Source organism: Excalfactoria chinensis, chromosome 1, assembly GCF_039878825.1.
Source record: "Excalfactoria chinensis isolate bCotChi1 chromosome 1, bCotChi1.hap2, whole genome shotgun sequence".
Lineage (NCBI taxonomy): Eukaryota > Metazoa > Chordata > Aves > Galliformes > Phasianidae > Excalfactoria > Excalfactoria chinensis.
The window spans coordinates 74,111,816-74,124,220 of NC_092825.1; the positions used below are offsets into that span (position 1 = coordinate 74,111,816).

Genomic DNA, 12,405 nt, shown 5'->3' on the forward strand with positions numbered 1-12,405 from the left:
AAAGCTATAATTAGTGTTTAAGATTGCATTGGATTACACACCCTCCATCCACCCACTCTAATGTATAGAAATATAAAGTTAGAGGGAAGGACTTCTATATTCATTTCCACTTTCATACTGTCTATAATGCTGTTTGATAGCACACTCCAAAGGCTTTCACTGCCATTTCTAAAAGATAAGACGAAAGTTTATCACTGTTAGATTTGCACTCAAACACAATAAACTTTTTCTAGTGCTAAGGCAATATAAGTTAACGTGCATGAAATGTGTGGAAGTAATTGCTGATCTTTGTTTGTATTTAATATTTAAAACACATGAGGCTTGTGGGTTTTTTTTTGTTTTGTTTTTTCTCCTCCAAAGGTGGAAGTGAAAGCCTTTCAGAGTGTGTTATTGAACAGTGTTTAGGCAATGGGAAAGTGTGATAGAGTACAGCAGTCTTTCCCCTCTTTATTTCTGTGCTTTTAAGGTTTGGGTTGGATGTGTATATCCTGATGCAGTCTTGATTGTCACTAAGTATAGTTTTTGTTTGTTAATTTCCTAGTTTGTATACAGCTTTGCTGTACTTCAGTGGATAGCTTCCCCAGTCAGGGAGAAGGGGAACTACATCTTCCTGGGAATCAGAAGGAGAACTGCACAACTGAAGCTAAATCCTGACTGTCGACCCTTCTGAAGGGTATGAAAGGCTATCAGATGCCTCAGAAAATGTTGTCTAACTTCGCAAGCTGTTGAAAAGCTATGAAAGGCAGTACACCAGGTACAATCTTCCGTATCTGACAGTGAAGACATCATAGGAGATCTTTCCTGTTGACAGGTTAAAAAAACTTATCACTTCTTTTTCTTTGTGCCTTAAATTCTGACATGAACACCTGGAACGTGGAGTATGGCTGTGCATGGTAGCATCTGGATCTGTGCCATATGTTCTTGTAGTTTCCTGTCCTTGCTGAAATGTGATGTGGGGAAGTGTAGCAAATACTACCTTATCTATCTGTTTTATAGACTGAATGAAATGTATTTTTACCAATATGGTGAAGGTGAAAGCTGAGAATTGTTAGAAATTGTCTTTAAAGGCCACAGTAAGGCTGGGGCCGTAGAACGGGAGTAGTGTAGTTCACGTACAATGTTTACAGTGGCAGACTATCGAGTTATTTAAGTATAAAATATGTTGATCCGTGCCATAGTTTGCACCAATGGTCTAAAATTGTTGTGCCTTTTTGTGGTGTCAGGACGTTTAAAAAAAAAAAAAAAGGTCAGGAACAAGGTGTGGTATTGCTGAGAATGTCATATTTGTCTGGAGACTAGCAAAACTCAAAGATGAAAAATATTTATATTTGTGTTTTAATAAAAATCTACTTTAGGCTTCTATGTATGGTAAATCCATGTATCGTACCATATGGATAGCAGCAGAGCTAGACTATACCTTTCATTCATTTATTCTGTCTGAAAACCTCAGCAGTTCGTGTTACCGTATGTTTGTGGAGGAGACTCAAAGGTGCAGACGCCTCAACACGGTACTGTTCATTATATTTGTCCCATGATAATATTGCAGGTTCTTCCTGAGAACAGGTAGCAACCTTATGTAAACAATCTAGAAGTTTACTTTATAAACAATTTTGAGTGTATGGGCTTACTGTCTGTGTAAACGACATAAGAGTCCGTTAGAACTGAGATCTCAAGTGAGATCTCAAGTGTTTCCTGGACCACAAATTGCTGTGAAACCGCTATATACTGAAATTTCCAGCCTGAAGGAGTAGGACATAGGACTTTGATTATGCTCACAGTTGCCAGATATAGTGCAGACTGCAATCTCTGAATTGCTTAAGTTACTGAGCCAGCTTGCAGGAGCAGGAAATCACAATCGTGCTGTAAGAGTTGGTTGCTTTCACATGCATATGCTGAATCATGGGTAGACACTTGCATACTATATATGTATTTTTGCATACCATAAGTGATTTATTTGTTGGAACTCAAATGAAGAGGAGAAAATACAGTTATTCTTGTCTAGTTCATGTACTGACTCGCAAGAGTACTGGCTCCCTAACTGGCTATAAAGTAGTTAGATTTGACACTGATGTAGATGTAATAGAACTACATGGAAGTGAATTTTCCGAGTTTTATTCTTTAAAACACAATATTATCAAGTGAAGAAACTTGATTAGAAGAAATAAAATGGATGGAATGTTTCTAAGGTGAGCAGTTATTGGAAGTTTGCAGTACAGGAATGCCATCTTTGAAAAAACAAAAGACACAACAGAACTCTTCAAGAAAAGTGAAGGCCAGTTTTGTTGAAGGGCTGAATTTTACAATTCAGTTTCAAATTGAATTTGAAAATTCAGATTTTGACTCAAATTCAGTTTTAGTTTTCTTCAAGATTCTGTTGTGAGCCAGAATAGTTCCAGTGTAACTGAAGGGATGCAGTTTGTCATAAGTTCTGATGTTAGTTTCATGGTTTTTATGGATGGGCTCTGCAGTAGCTGTTGGGCTGACAACAGATTGGTAATTTATCTTGAAAATGCCATTTTGGTGCCTAGTAGCAGCCTGAAATCAAACACAGCTTATAATAAATGCTAAGGAAAGTGATAAAAACAAAATGGAATTCTTTATTCTAGTTGAAGTATAAATCTTCAGTGTTGTACTGTGTGTGCATTCATCTTCAGGAGAGATTTAAGGCATGGACATTAAGGAAGACCATAAAGTGTCGATTTGATTCTATGTGAAGAGCAACTACATAGACTAAGGGATAAGTGGAGGGAATTGTGATAGGGTGCTGTAGAAACATGAGTGACGTTTGAGAAGATGAACAAGGAAGGACTGATTATTCCAGGCTTTTGAGCAAGGTCATCAAAGAGAGACAGCATGGAAATGACTATGTGCTCGTCTTCAGGACAAACAAGCACATACTGTTTCCTTCAGATGTAGTTAAACTAGAGCTCACTGCTACAACTGGGAAGTTTAAAATGATGAAAAAACATGAAGAGTTTATGCTTTCCTGTGCATCTGTTCTTGATTGCTTCTGAAAGCAGGTTGTTAACATGTTTTGTTCTTATGTGCAAGCACAATGATAATTTGGATTGAAAAGAATCCAGGTGAGCTGCTGAAAATGATGTCTTCTTTTGGATTGTTTCTTTAAATTTTTATCCTGTTGGTGTGCCGTTACCAGATTTCTTTATAAATTTTTGACATATTTAGAAAGCATACATAAATAAAAGTTACTGTTCATCAGCTGCTCAGAAAGAACGTTTAAATATCCTTTGCCTTATGGCTAGTAAGAAGAAAATGCCCGAGTATTTTCATGGATGGCCAAAGCATGTTAGATTTTTCAAGGACCTGTTACTGAAATCCCTTAACAGTTCATTTTACTTTAAAGCTATACTGAGCTCAAACTCTTTTTTTATATTCACCACATTACTTCAGTTTTCAGCACACTTCCATATCAGATGCAGACTGTGGTAAGAGAGGAAAAAAGATGATTCAACACTTTTTAAATCTTTGCTTGTAGGATCTTATCCTACTTACAGTCCTTCAGGATTTCACTCTGCCTGAGGTGTGCTTCTCTTCAAGAGGAAAAAAAAAATCTATTTCAGTAGTTCAGTGTTTCAGTTCAGTATTTCTCTGTTATCATGTAAACAAATGTACTTGAGAGGAATGTGTGATCTACTTCTAGTATAAATGTTTCCATGTAAAATGTCAGAGCTAGGAATCCTTTTGTATTCTAGTTCAAGAATAGCCACTGTAGGAAAGGCTGTGAGATGTGGGCTTTGGAATAGTAGATGCTACAAGCACTTTTCCTTTAATACTTTATTTTTTCCACCACACTGAAGCTTGTGCTCTTTAAGGCTTTCCTTCAAAGTATGCTATTGTAGACTCCAGGGAAGTTGCTTTTGATCAGTGGAGCCAGGAGATACACCTGAGAGGGAGTTATGAAACCCCTGTTTGGGGTTTCTTACATTCCATTATTAGTGTCTGTTACTGTTCTTTCAGAAGGTGGAGTTTGGCAGCAGGGTTGTGGAGACTGTAGTACTCAGTACCTTTATCAGTGCAGAAAATGGAAAAGGATTTATGTTGAATCTTCTCACTCTTAGAAGGCCTTTTCCTCCAAAACTAAAACAAATATGAAACCTTTCAATGCTAGCAAACAAGCAAATGTAAAAGAGCTTTTTGTTATCAAACTCCTTTAAGTTGTGTTTTGCAATGGTTGTCAAATTGGTACACTGTGTTTACATGGGGCCCATAGGTTCTTTTGCAGAAGCATGCATCCTGTGTAAGGGAGACTATTGATGGAACGGTTGACAAAACTCGTGCAACTGTGGATTGCAAGTTCATGCAGCATGGATGCCCAGATAAACAGGAAGGGCAAAAGGAGGATAACTGTCCATAGCTTTATGTTGGATGCAGTCTGTTCCACTCTATGGAGCTCCTTGCAAAGAATCTCTTTGGCTTTGAATTTGGTGTTACCAGTTTTGTGATGATGTGCTTACAAAACAGTTGTTTAAAAATGTTCCCTAAGCTCTTGATCCTTGTAGTGATCCTTGGGAAAGTGTTTCAGATCTTTATCATGGATATAGTACTGAAGCGGTTTCGTTTGTCTCTTACTGCAGAACATCCTTTCCAGAAGTTACTAGAAACGCTGAGCTGCTAAATACTTATTTGACTTGTATGAGTTTGATAAGCTGTGCAGTTATCAAACAATCTTGCTTTGTCTTTATATCAGGAAGGAACATGCTGGTGTTTGCTTGCTTTGTGGAATTCTTAGTTCTTAAAATACATTCTTTCTTTGTCCTGTTGTCTAATCCAGTCAAAACAGAGTGTCGTACAAACAGGCTTATGAACGCCTTTTTTCTGTTCAGGGAATCCTGATGACTTAGTGGTTTGCTGACTTAATAGCTGAGTGGTTCGCTGTCTGGGAAAGTAAGGGAAATATGGCATTCTCTTGCTGTCAGAATATAATTAAGTCACCCATACGATATGAAGGAAGTTTCACCTGATCTGTTCAATTTGGAATAATCGTTTACCTAGTGATTATTTGGGTTTTGAATTTAAAGCTATAAACTGATTTTTGCCCATTGAGAAGTTTGCTTCATTGTTTAATGTGCAGTTCTGGGCATAGACATTAAATGAGCCAGCGCAAGGAATTTGTTTCTAATTCTACTTATAACCCTGATGTGTCATTTCTTTTTTGCAGACAGTCATTGATGCTCATATCTTTCCAGCTCTTATAAATATTTTGCAAACGGCTGAGTTTCGAACAAGGAAGGAAGCAGCTTGGGCAATCACAAATGCAACGTCTGGAGGCTCTGCTGAACAGATCAAGTATGAAATAGTACAAATATTTCAGTGCAGTTGGATGAACAAGTGCTTATTCAAAGAACCAAATTAGTAATCTAGAGACTGGAAACCTTTTCTGTAAGGAGTCGGTACAGTTCTGACAGGCGCTGTGTACAATTGTGCGCCTCCAATATTTGACATTCTTGGATTGAGTTGTGAATGAGCCATTCATTCCTGTATAGAGAGAAATCACATGGGAATTTAATATTTTATTTCATTGATTGAACCATTTCTCTTGTGTGGAAAAAATTAAAATTTAAACTTATTTCATGGCGGTCATTTCTGAATGTAATAAAATATGTTAACAGACTGGAGAGGAACGGCTCAGAGACCTACTGCCAGGCCCCTGAAAACAGGGCATCATATGGTTTGTTCTTTGTTTTGTATACTAGTATACTATGCTTACATGCAATTTTGTTTGAAGTAAATACTTAATGTTACAAATCATAGTTAATTTCAATCATAGTTCATATTAATAATATTCAATTAAAACTTATAGGTTAGTAAGATGTGTATAAATCTAGAAATTAAATTATACATAAAGAAATATATAAAATAGACAGATGACGTATAGGATATTTTCAGTGCTTTAGCAGAATTGGTAAGATACAAATAGCTGTCTGTAGATTTTCGGTTTCTCTGATCAAGTTGATATTTTATCTGTTTTGGTGCTTAGTCCTTCACACTAAATGCTTGAATGTTATCTCCTGTAACTTCACATAGAACCTGATTAATCTTTTGTAATGTTTTTCAGATATTTAGTAGAATTGGGATGCATCAAACCACTCTGTGACCTCCTTACCGTAATGGATTCAAAGATTGTGCAAGTAGCACTGAGTGGACTGGAGAACATCTTGAGGCTTGGAGAGCAGGAATCCAAGCGCAGCGGCACTGGCATTAATCCTTACTGCGCTCTTATTGAGGAGGCATATGGTATGAGCAAAACATCTGTGGATGGCAGGTCTTAAAGCAATAACCATGGATCCATTAGACTTTCAGTACACCAGATTGAATCGATTTTCTTATCACTGTTAACAGGTTTCCACCTACTGATGTACTTCATAATTTACTTTCTTTTTTTGTAGCTTGAGACAGTGTATGCAGGTGGTCTTTCCTGTCTTTTTCATGTCGAACCTTTTTCAAGCCTTCTGAGTGTATCATTCAGCCTATAGTATGTTTCCTCCACAGCAGATAAACTTCAGGAGCTCTGTTCTGTTGCACAGTTTTCAGGCCTATCTTTTCCCTCTCTGCTGCCCTGTAGAATTCTGCCAGCACCATTAACTTCCTGGTATACCTTTGTTTTGCTATAGTTGCAGTATTTACTGCGGTCATTTCATTCAGATTCTGAGGTACTGATACTCTTTTAGGTTAGTTTTCTTGTTAAAAGGCCTGATTTTGTATGGCCATAAAGGTGTGTCTGTCATGTCAGTTCAGTTATGGTATATAGTTATGGTATATGTTGTATGTGTGCCAGTTGCACAGTAAAAACCAGTTTGTTTTAACTGTCTCTTTGGCATAAAATAATTGAAGTTTCTGGAAGATTCTGACTGACAGATTCCAGGTGAATTTGAGTATTCATTCTGTTAACAGCAGCTGAAATTGGTATACTGAAGGTCCCATGAGATTCCTTCTCTTCTGGATCACTTGGACTCAGAGGTTGTTCCCTCTTGTTTCTATACAGTAGAGAGGCAAAGCATAAATTCCCTGTTGGTGTATGCATACACTCTTTTGGCACAGATACAGCTGACCACAGAGATATGTGATTACTTAGCCACCTCATGGCACAAAAATGTCCAGATCTTTTTCTAAAGATTGATGGAATGTGATGTTTAAAACAGACTGAATATGAGCATTGGTTGTAATGCTTCACCAAGCTGTAACTTTTGCACATTTCTTTTCTGTGCAGGCCTTGACAAGATTGAGTTCCTCCAGAGCCATGAGAATCAAGAGATTTATCAAAAGGCATTTGATCTGATTGAGCACTACTTTGGAACAGAGGATGAAGATAGTAGCATTGCCCCACAGGTGGATCTCAGCCAGCAGCAGTACATCTTCCAGCAGTGTGAGGCTCCCATGGAAGGCTTCCAGCTCTGAGGTGCCTCTGTGCTGTGTGCTCCTCTACCTAGCCAATCCTGTTGTTGAGCCACAAGCCACCTGTGGAGTGATTCTCTCAGTGTTTTCCATAACCCTGTTTGCGCTCATTTGCTTGCCTTGTGCACATTCTCTTACATACGTCTGGAAAACTTTTGGCTCTCTGTGGCAGGATGCCCCCTTCTTGGCAAGGGGTTGCCAGATCGCACTTCTCTAGATTCTGAACCTCTCCGCTGTCATCTTTGTGAGGTTGAGGCACATTTCTATACTTTGAGATATTCCCTATTCCTATTACAAGAAAAGTATCCCACCTCCACTAGCCCCCGCACTCCTGGCATCCAAGGTAAGGCTGCCTTTCTCATGTATTTACTGCAGCGTGTGCCTGCAGTTCCAGGGAGACTTTCAGACTTTCTGAGAATGTGGCTGAATTCATTTCCCATACTTTTCTCTGGATGCCTCTTTGGATCGCTGTGTGAGATGTGTTAAATCTTCATATGGAATGTATCTCCTTCGCTGTATGTGCCAGCTGGAGCTATTGGAATACAGATCATTACAAATAATGGAATAAGTCTTCTATCTCCTGCAACAACAAGCTCCAATGGATGTGTTTTCTGGTTCTTAAGAATACTGAACACACATGGTCCTACCCCTTCTCAACACTGAGCTCTCAATGTGGACTGCAGACCACGGTGGAGATCTGCATACCTTCTCAGTCTTTCCATCCACAATAAGGGACCTGTGAATAGGTCACTCCTACCAACCTCCCCAGACATGACTTTTTGAAACAGCTTTTAGAATGGAGAAACTACCCTCATTTTGCTTGCCAGCACAGTATAATCCGGCCAGGCCTACCTTAAAATCCAGCCCTTCCTGACTGCGTGCTACGAAGTCTGGTACTCAGTAGTAGAGTTATGGCTGAAAAATTTCTATCTGCCTCTTTACATTTTTACACAGCTTGACTTGAAGTGAGTTCTGAAATGTTACCTTCTGAACACAAAATCTTAATTTGTAAAACTTAGCACAAGGAGTGTTAGACCTCCTTTTCATTTTCACAAGACAAGAGCTTCCTTTCCAACTCTCCCAACAGAATCCTACTGCTCAAGCCTCGTATTTAAGAACTAAAATGACACCATGCTCAAAGGATGGTTAATATTACACCCAGATCCACCTGGCCCTTTCATTTCATTATTTCTTCTGCTGTTTATGGGACTTCAGGTGAGCTAGCATGGAATGCTTGGTTCCTACAGGTGACATCTATAAGGCATTGCTGACTGCATGACAGCTGTCATCCACAGCTGTAGACTGCCCTGCTAGCAGCATGTTCTTGGCTCCGCAATCTGCTTGGATCACAGACATCTGATGCAAAGGCCGGCCACTTCTCACTGAGTTCAGCTGACATCGGCACTGAACTCTTCAAAAAGGGGGAGATGCCATGTGATTGTAAGTGGCAGTTCCATTTCTGTAAAGGCAATGGATTCTCCAGGCTATCTGCCCCCCTTGCCCCCCAGCAATGGGCTATGTTCTTTCAAGCCATTTGGAACATTTGTAACAACACACATTTGTCCAGCGTAAACATTTCAAAAACGCCTCTGACATCTGCAGCGCCACGTACCTGTGGTAAATGTTAGTGGCAGAACTGTCTGCAAGATCCTCCTTACGACTCCTCTCAGTGACAAGCCACTGCAAAAGCAAAACCAGCCCACTGCATACAGGATAATACGAATATATAAATTGCTTGTCCAAGTGCTGAAAGAAGCTAGGCGAAGGCCTGAACACATCAACTCTGTGTCATCATTATTTAAATACAATCTTTGGTTCTGTCTGTGCTTCAGGATGGAGACTGACCCATGTGGCTGCTGCAGAAGCCACCTACTGCCTCCGTAGCTAAGCCAGTTGGCCTCCCCCTTCCCTCTCCCAGTTATTTTCTAGTGCTGCTTTGTGCTGAAGGAACATTTAGTTTACTGCACTTGATCTGTAAATGAACTTTGATTCTTTGTAATCTTAGGGGGTTAAATTTGGTGATTAATTTAAAAACAAAAGAAACCCTCAATGTTGCCTTTACATCACACATAAATAACTGTGTTTCTCTTTTCTTGAAGGGTGATAGAAGCACTGATTAGTAGCAAAATCTTGTTTTAGCTTTTGGATTTTTTTGTGCTGGATTTTTTTACGTGTAAATTTCCAATAACATGTCATTTCTATAAGATTTGTTTAAAATCATTTACCTCTTATTGGATGGTATAAAAAAAAATGCTACATATTTTGTAAACAAATCTGAGCAAAGTGTGTGTGCATATATTCTGTATATTCATATATGTATATTCTGTGTATATATACACTTGTGTGTATATATACATATATACACACACACGTGTATATATATATACACACATGCGTATGTGTGTATATATATACATATCTATATATCTATATATATAAGTGTTTTCTCTTCCAGGCTAGTGAAAACAATGTGGTGCATTGGCGTTTCCCTCCCCTGCCCCCAAGAGAAAAATGACAATTGCCCCTAAATGAGCGAATTAAAAAATGAGTCCATTTAAGCTGAATGGTGTGCCTTCCTGTGTAAGGAGCCTAGCCAGTGTTTGTTACTTTTGCAGTGGATATGTGAGTTCAGAGCAGATAAGTATAAATCTTTAAACTTGGTATGTTTATTTGAAGTGACAGGCTTGGTTGACACAGGTTATATTGTTGTTGTATATACTTACACCGTGTAAAGCATTTGACTGGTACTGCATTATATTTTGACTGAGAACTAAAACAATACAGAAGTCAACGTGGCACACATTAAATGGATTAAAATGTGGCTAACTCATAGGTCTCAATTTGATTTTAAATGGTGCTCAATTGAATGTATTTTCATCAGGATCTTCCAGCAACCGGTTCTTGTCTTTGCTTTATTTAGTCTTACTAATGACTTGAAAAGAAACAAAACTTCTAACAAAGGCTGCAAATTACACGAGTAATGGAAGGGAGAACTGACTTGTGCATTATGAAAGGAAGAGCCTACTGATACAGACTAATCAGAACTACTTGGTAAACCAAGGGCAATCCAAATGTTTGTATTTTGATAGAGCCAAATGCGTGGTGTAACATACCCATCTAATAAATAACATTCAGGCCACATGTCAAGGACTCTGTTTTGGAGATTAAGTGCTTCTGAAAAGATGTGAGGATCCTCTTACGTTACCACTCGACCATTGATTGATTGCCTGGCATGATTCTGTGTGGCTAACGTAATTCTCATAGGTATAAAAAAGAGACCCGTGAGTAGAAATGGGGGAAATATGTCAACTTCTTATTCAGCTTCGTTGAAACTTTTTTTACAGGAACGTTCTCAGTGTTGCTGTAAGCACTTAAAAGAAGGATGCTAAAAGCTAGGAGCAACAACTGCTAAGAAGGTTTGAAGTTCCTTTCACGTTACGCAGCAAACAGGAACGAGCTACGGTTCATTCAGTTGGTGAAGTTTCCAGTGGAATGTGGCAGGCAAGATTGCTCTTGTATCTCAGGATATGTGAAATGGTAGGGCAGAAACAAAAACAACTAAACAACCCAAAACCTGCATTGGTTGGGGGTGAGCTGGAGGAGTTGGCATAAAGCTCATGCTCAGGCTTTTTGAGCCTACGTGGAAGCTGAAAGAAAACACAAATGTGCGTAGCAGTGTGCAGGTTTTCATGTACATGCAGAAATGGTGGGGATAGCAGACTCTCATAAGGATATATTACTGCTACTGCATGGAGCTCCTGTTGGACTACTGGACCAGAGTTCAGTTTTTGAATAAAAGAGGGCATAAAGGTTATAGATACTGTCTGAAATGAAAAAACAGATCAATGTTGCTGCTCTGGTGTGTTGCTTTCCAAGATTTATGTACAGAAATAGATGAGATACCCGCTGCTAGTTAGAGTGCATTCAGTGGTGCTTATTGAAAGTGGAATGCTTCTGAGAGATGCGTAGTTCTAGGTTGTGTCATCACCAAGCATAAATCAAATCGCAGGTTTCTCTCCAGGCATTATTTCAGGTTGCTGTGCTCCTTTTATTCAGTGTTAGCACAGGCACCTGTATGCTGAGTAGTGTGACAAGGAACCAAAGCTGTCATGAAAGATCTATTCACATTATTGTAGTGAATTAAGCCTGACTTCCACTAGGTATTAACTGAATGGAAAAATACGTGTGAGCCTGATCTGCCTCATGGTAGCAAAATATTCACAAACTACATCTGTCAAACAAGCCTCTTCTGTTTCTGGAGTCCCTGGGGACCAGTTAACAGGCAGTCCTTGGAAAATACATTTGAACAGCCATCACAATCCCAGTCTGTGGAACTGGAAAGAGGAAAAAATACTGGTCTCCAACTGCTGAATGCTCTCTAGCACGAGCAGCATGCAGCTGCTGAGCTGATGCCAGAAACCAGAGCTATTAGGAAGGGGGTCTGCTTTGGAAACTTAAGGCTAGCATTGTGAAAGCACAGATTGCAATTTAAAGGGAAGATATGCAAATAAATCCAACGAAATTTTGCAAAAGAGCTTGGCACCAGAGAGCAGAAATGCTTGACTGACCTTCTCCTATTCCTCTAAGTATGCTGGATAGCACAGGCTGAAGCTGATGCTCAGTATTCTTTAATTTATCTTAATTTGAATTTCCTCTTACCTCACTGCCAACTCCATTGTTAAAAAAAAAAACCCATCCAAATAAACCCCCCAAAAAAAACCCACCCCACAACTCCATCAGAAAACATGGTTCTTATTTACAGCACATTGTTTCTGTGGAATGCTATTTCACTATCATTGCCTCTCCTCAGGTGAGAATATTTTGGACCTAGAATAAGTAAGCAAGCTTTCCAATAACTTCTGGATCATTTTGACAGTGTTAATGTAGTGAATTACTCTCAAGTCAAGGACCTGCCTTATAATTGTTCTCTCATGGAGAAAGCTTTTAGGGAGCCTGTAAATATAGAATACATATAATATTTTTTTCTGAAGA

At 39.0% G+C, this 12,405-nt stretch overlaps 1 protein-coding gene across 1 annotated transcript in view; it reads left to right on the top strand.

Annotated features, from left to right (window-relative positions):
* KPNA1 (karyopherin subunit alpha 1) overlaps positions 1-10,558 on the top strand; it is a 47,468-nt gene extending 36,910 nt beyond the window's left edge. Inside the window, exons 12-14 of the mRNA XM_072355940.1 lie at positions 5,180-5,307; positions 6,077-6,255; positions 7,229-10,558. Of these exons, the coding sequence (XP_072212041.1) occupies positions 5,180-5,307; positions 6,077-6,255; positions 7,229-7,416 (495 nt within the window). The 3' untranslated portion in view covers positions 7,417-10,558. The remainder of the gene's footprint in view (positions 1-5,179; positions 5,308-6,076; positions 6,256-7,228) is intronic.
* The last annotated feature ends 1,847 nt before the right edge of the window (positions 10,559-12,405 follow it).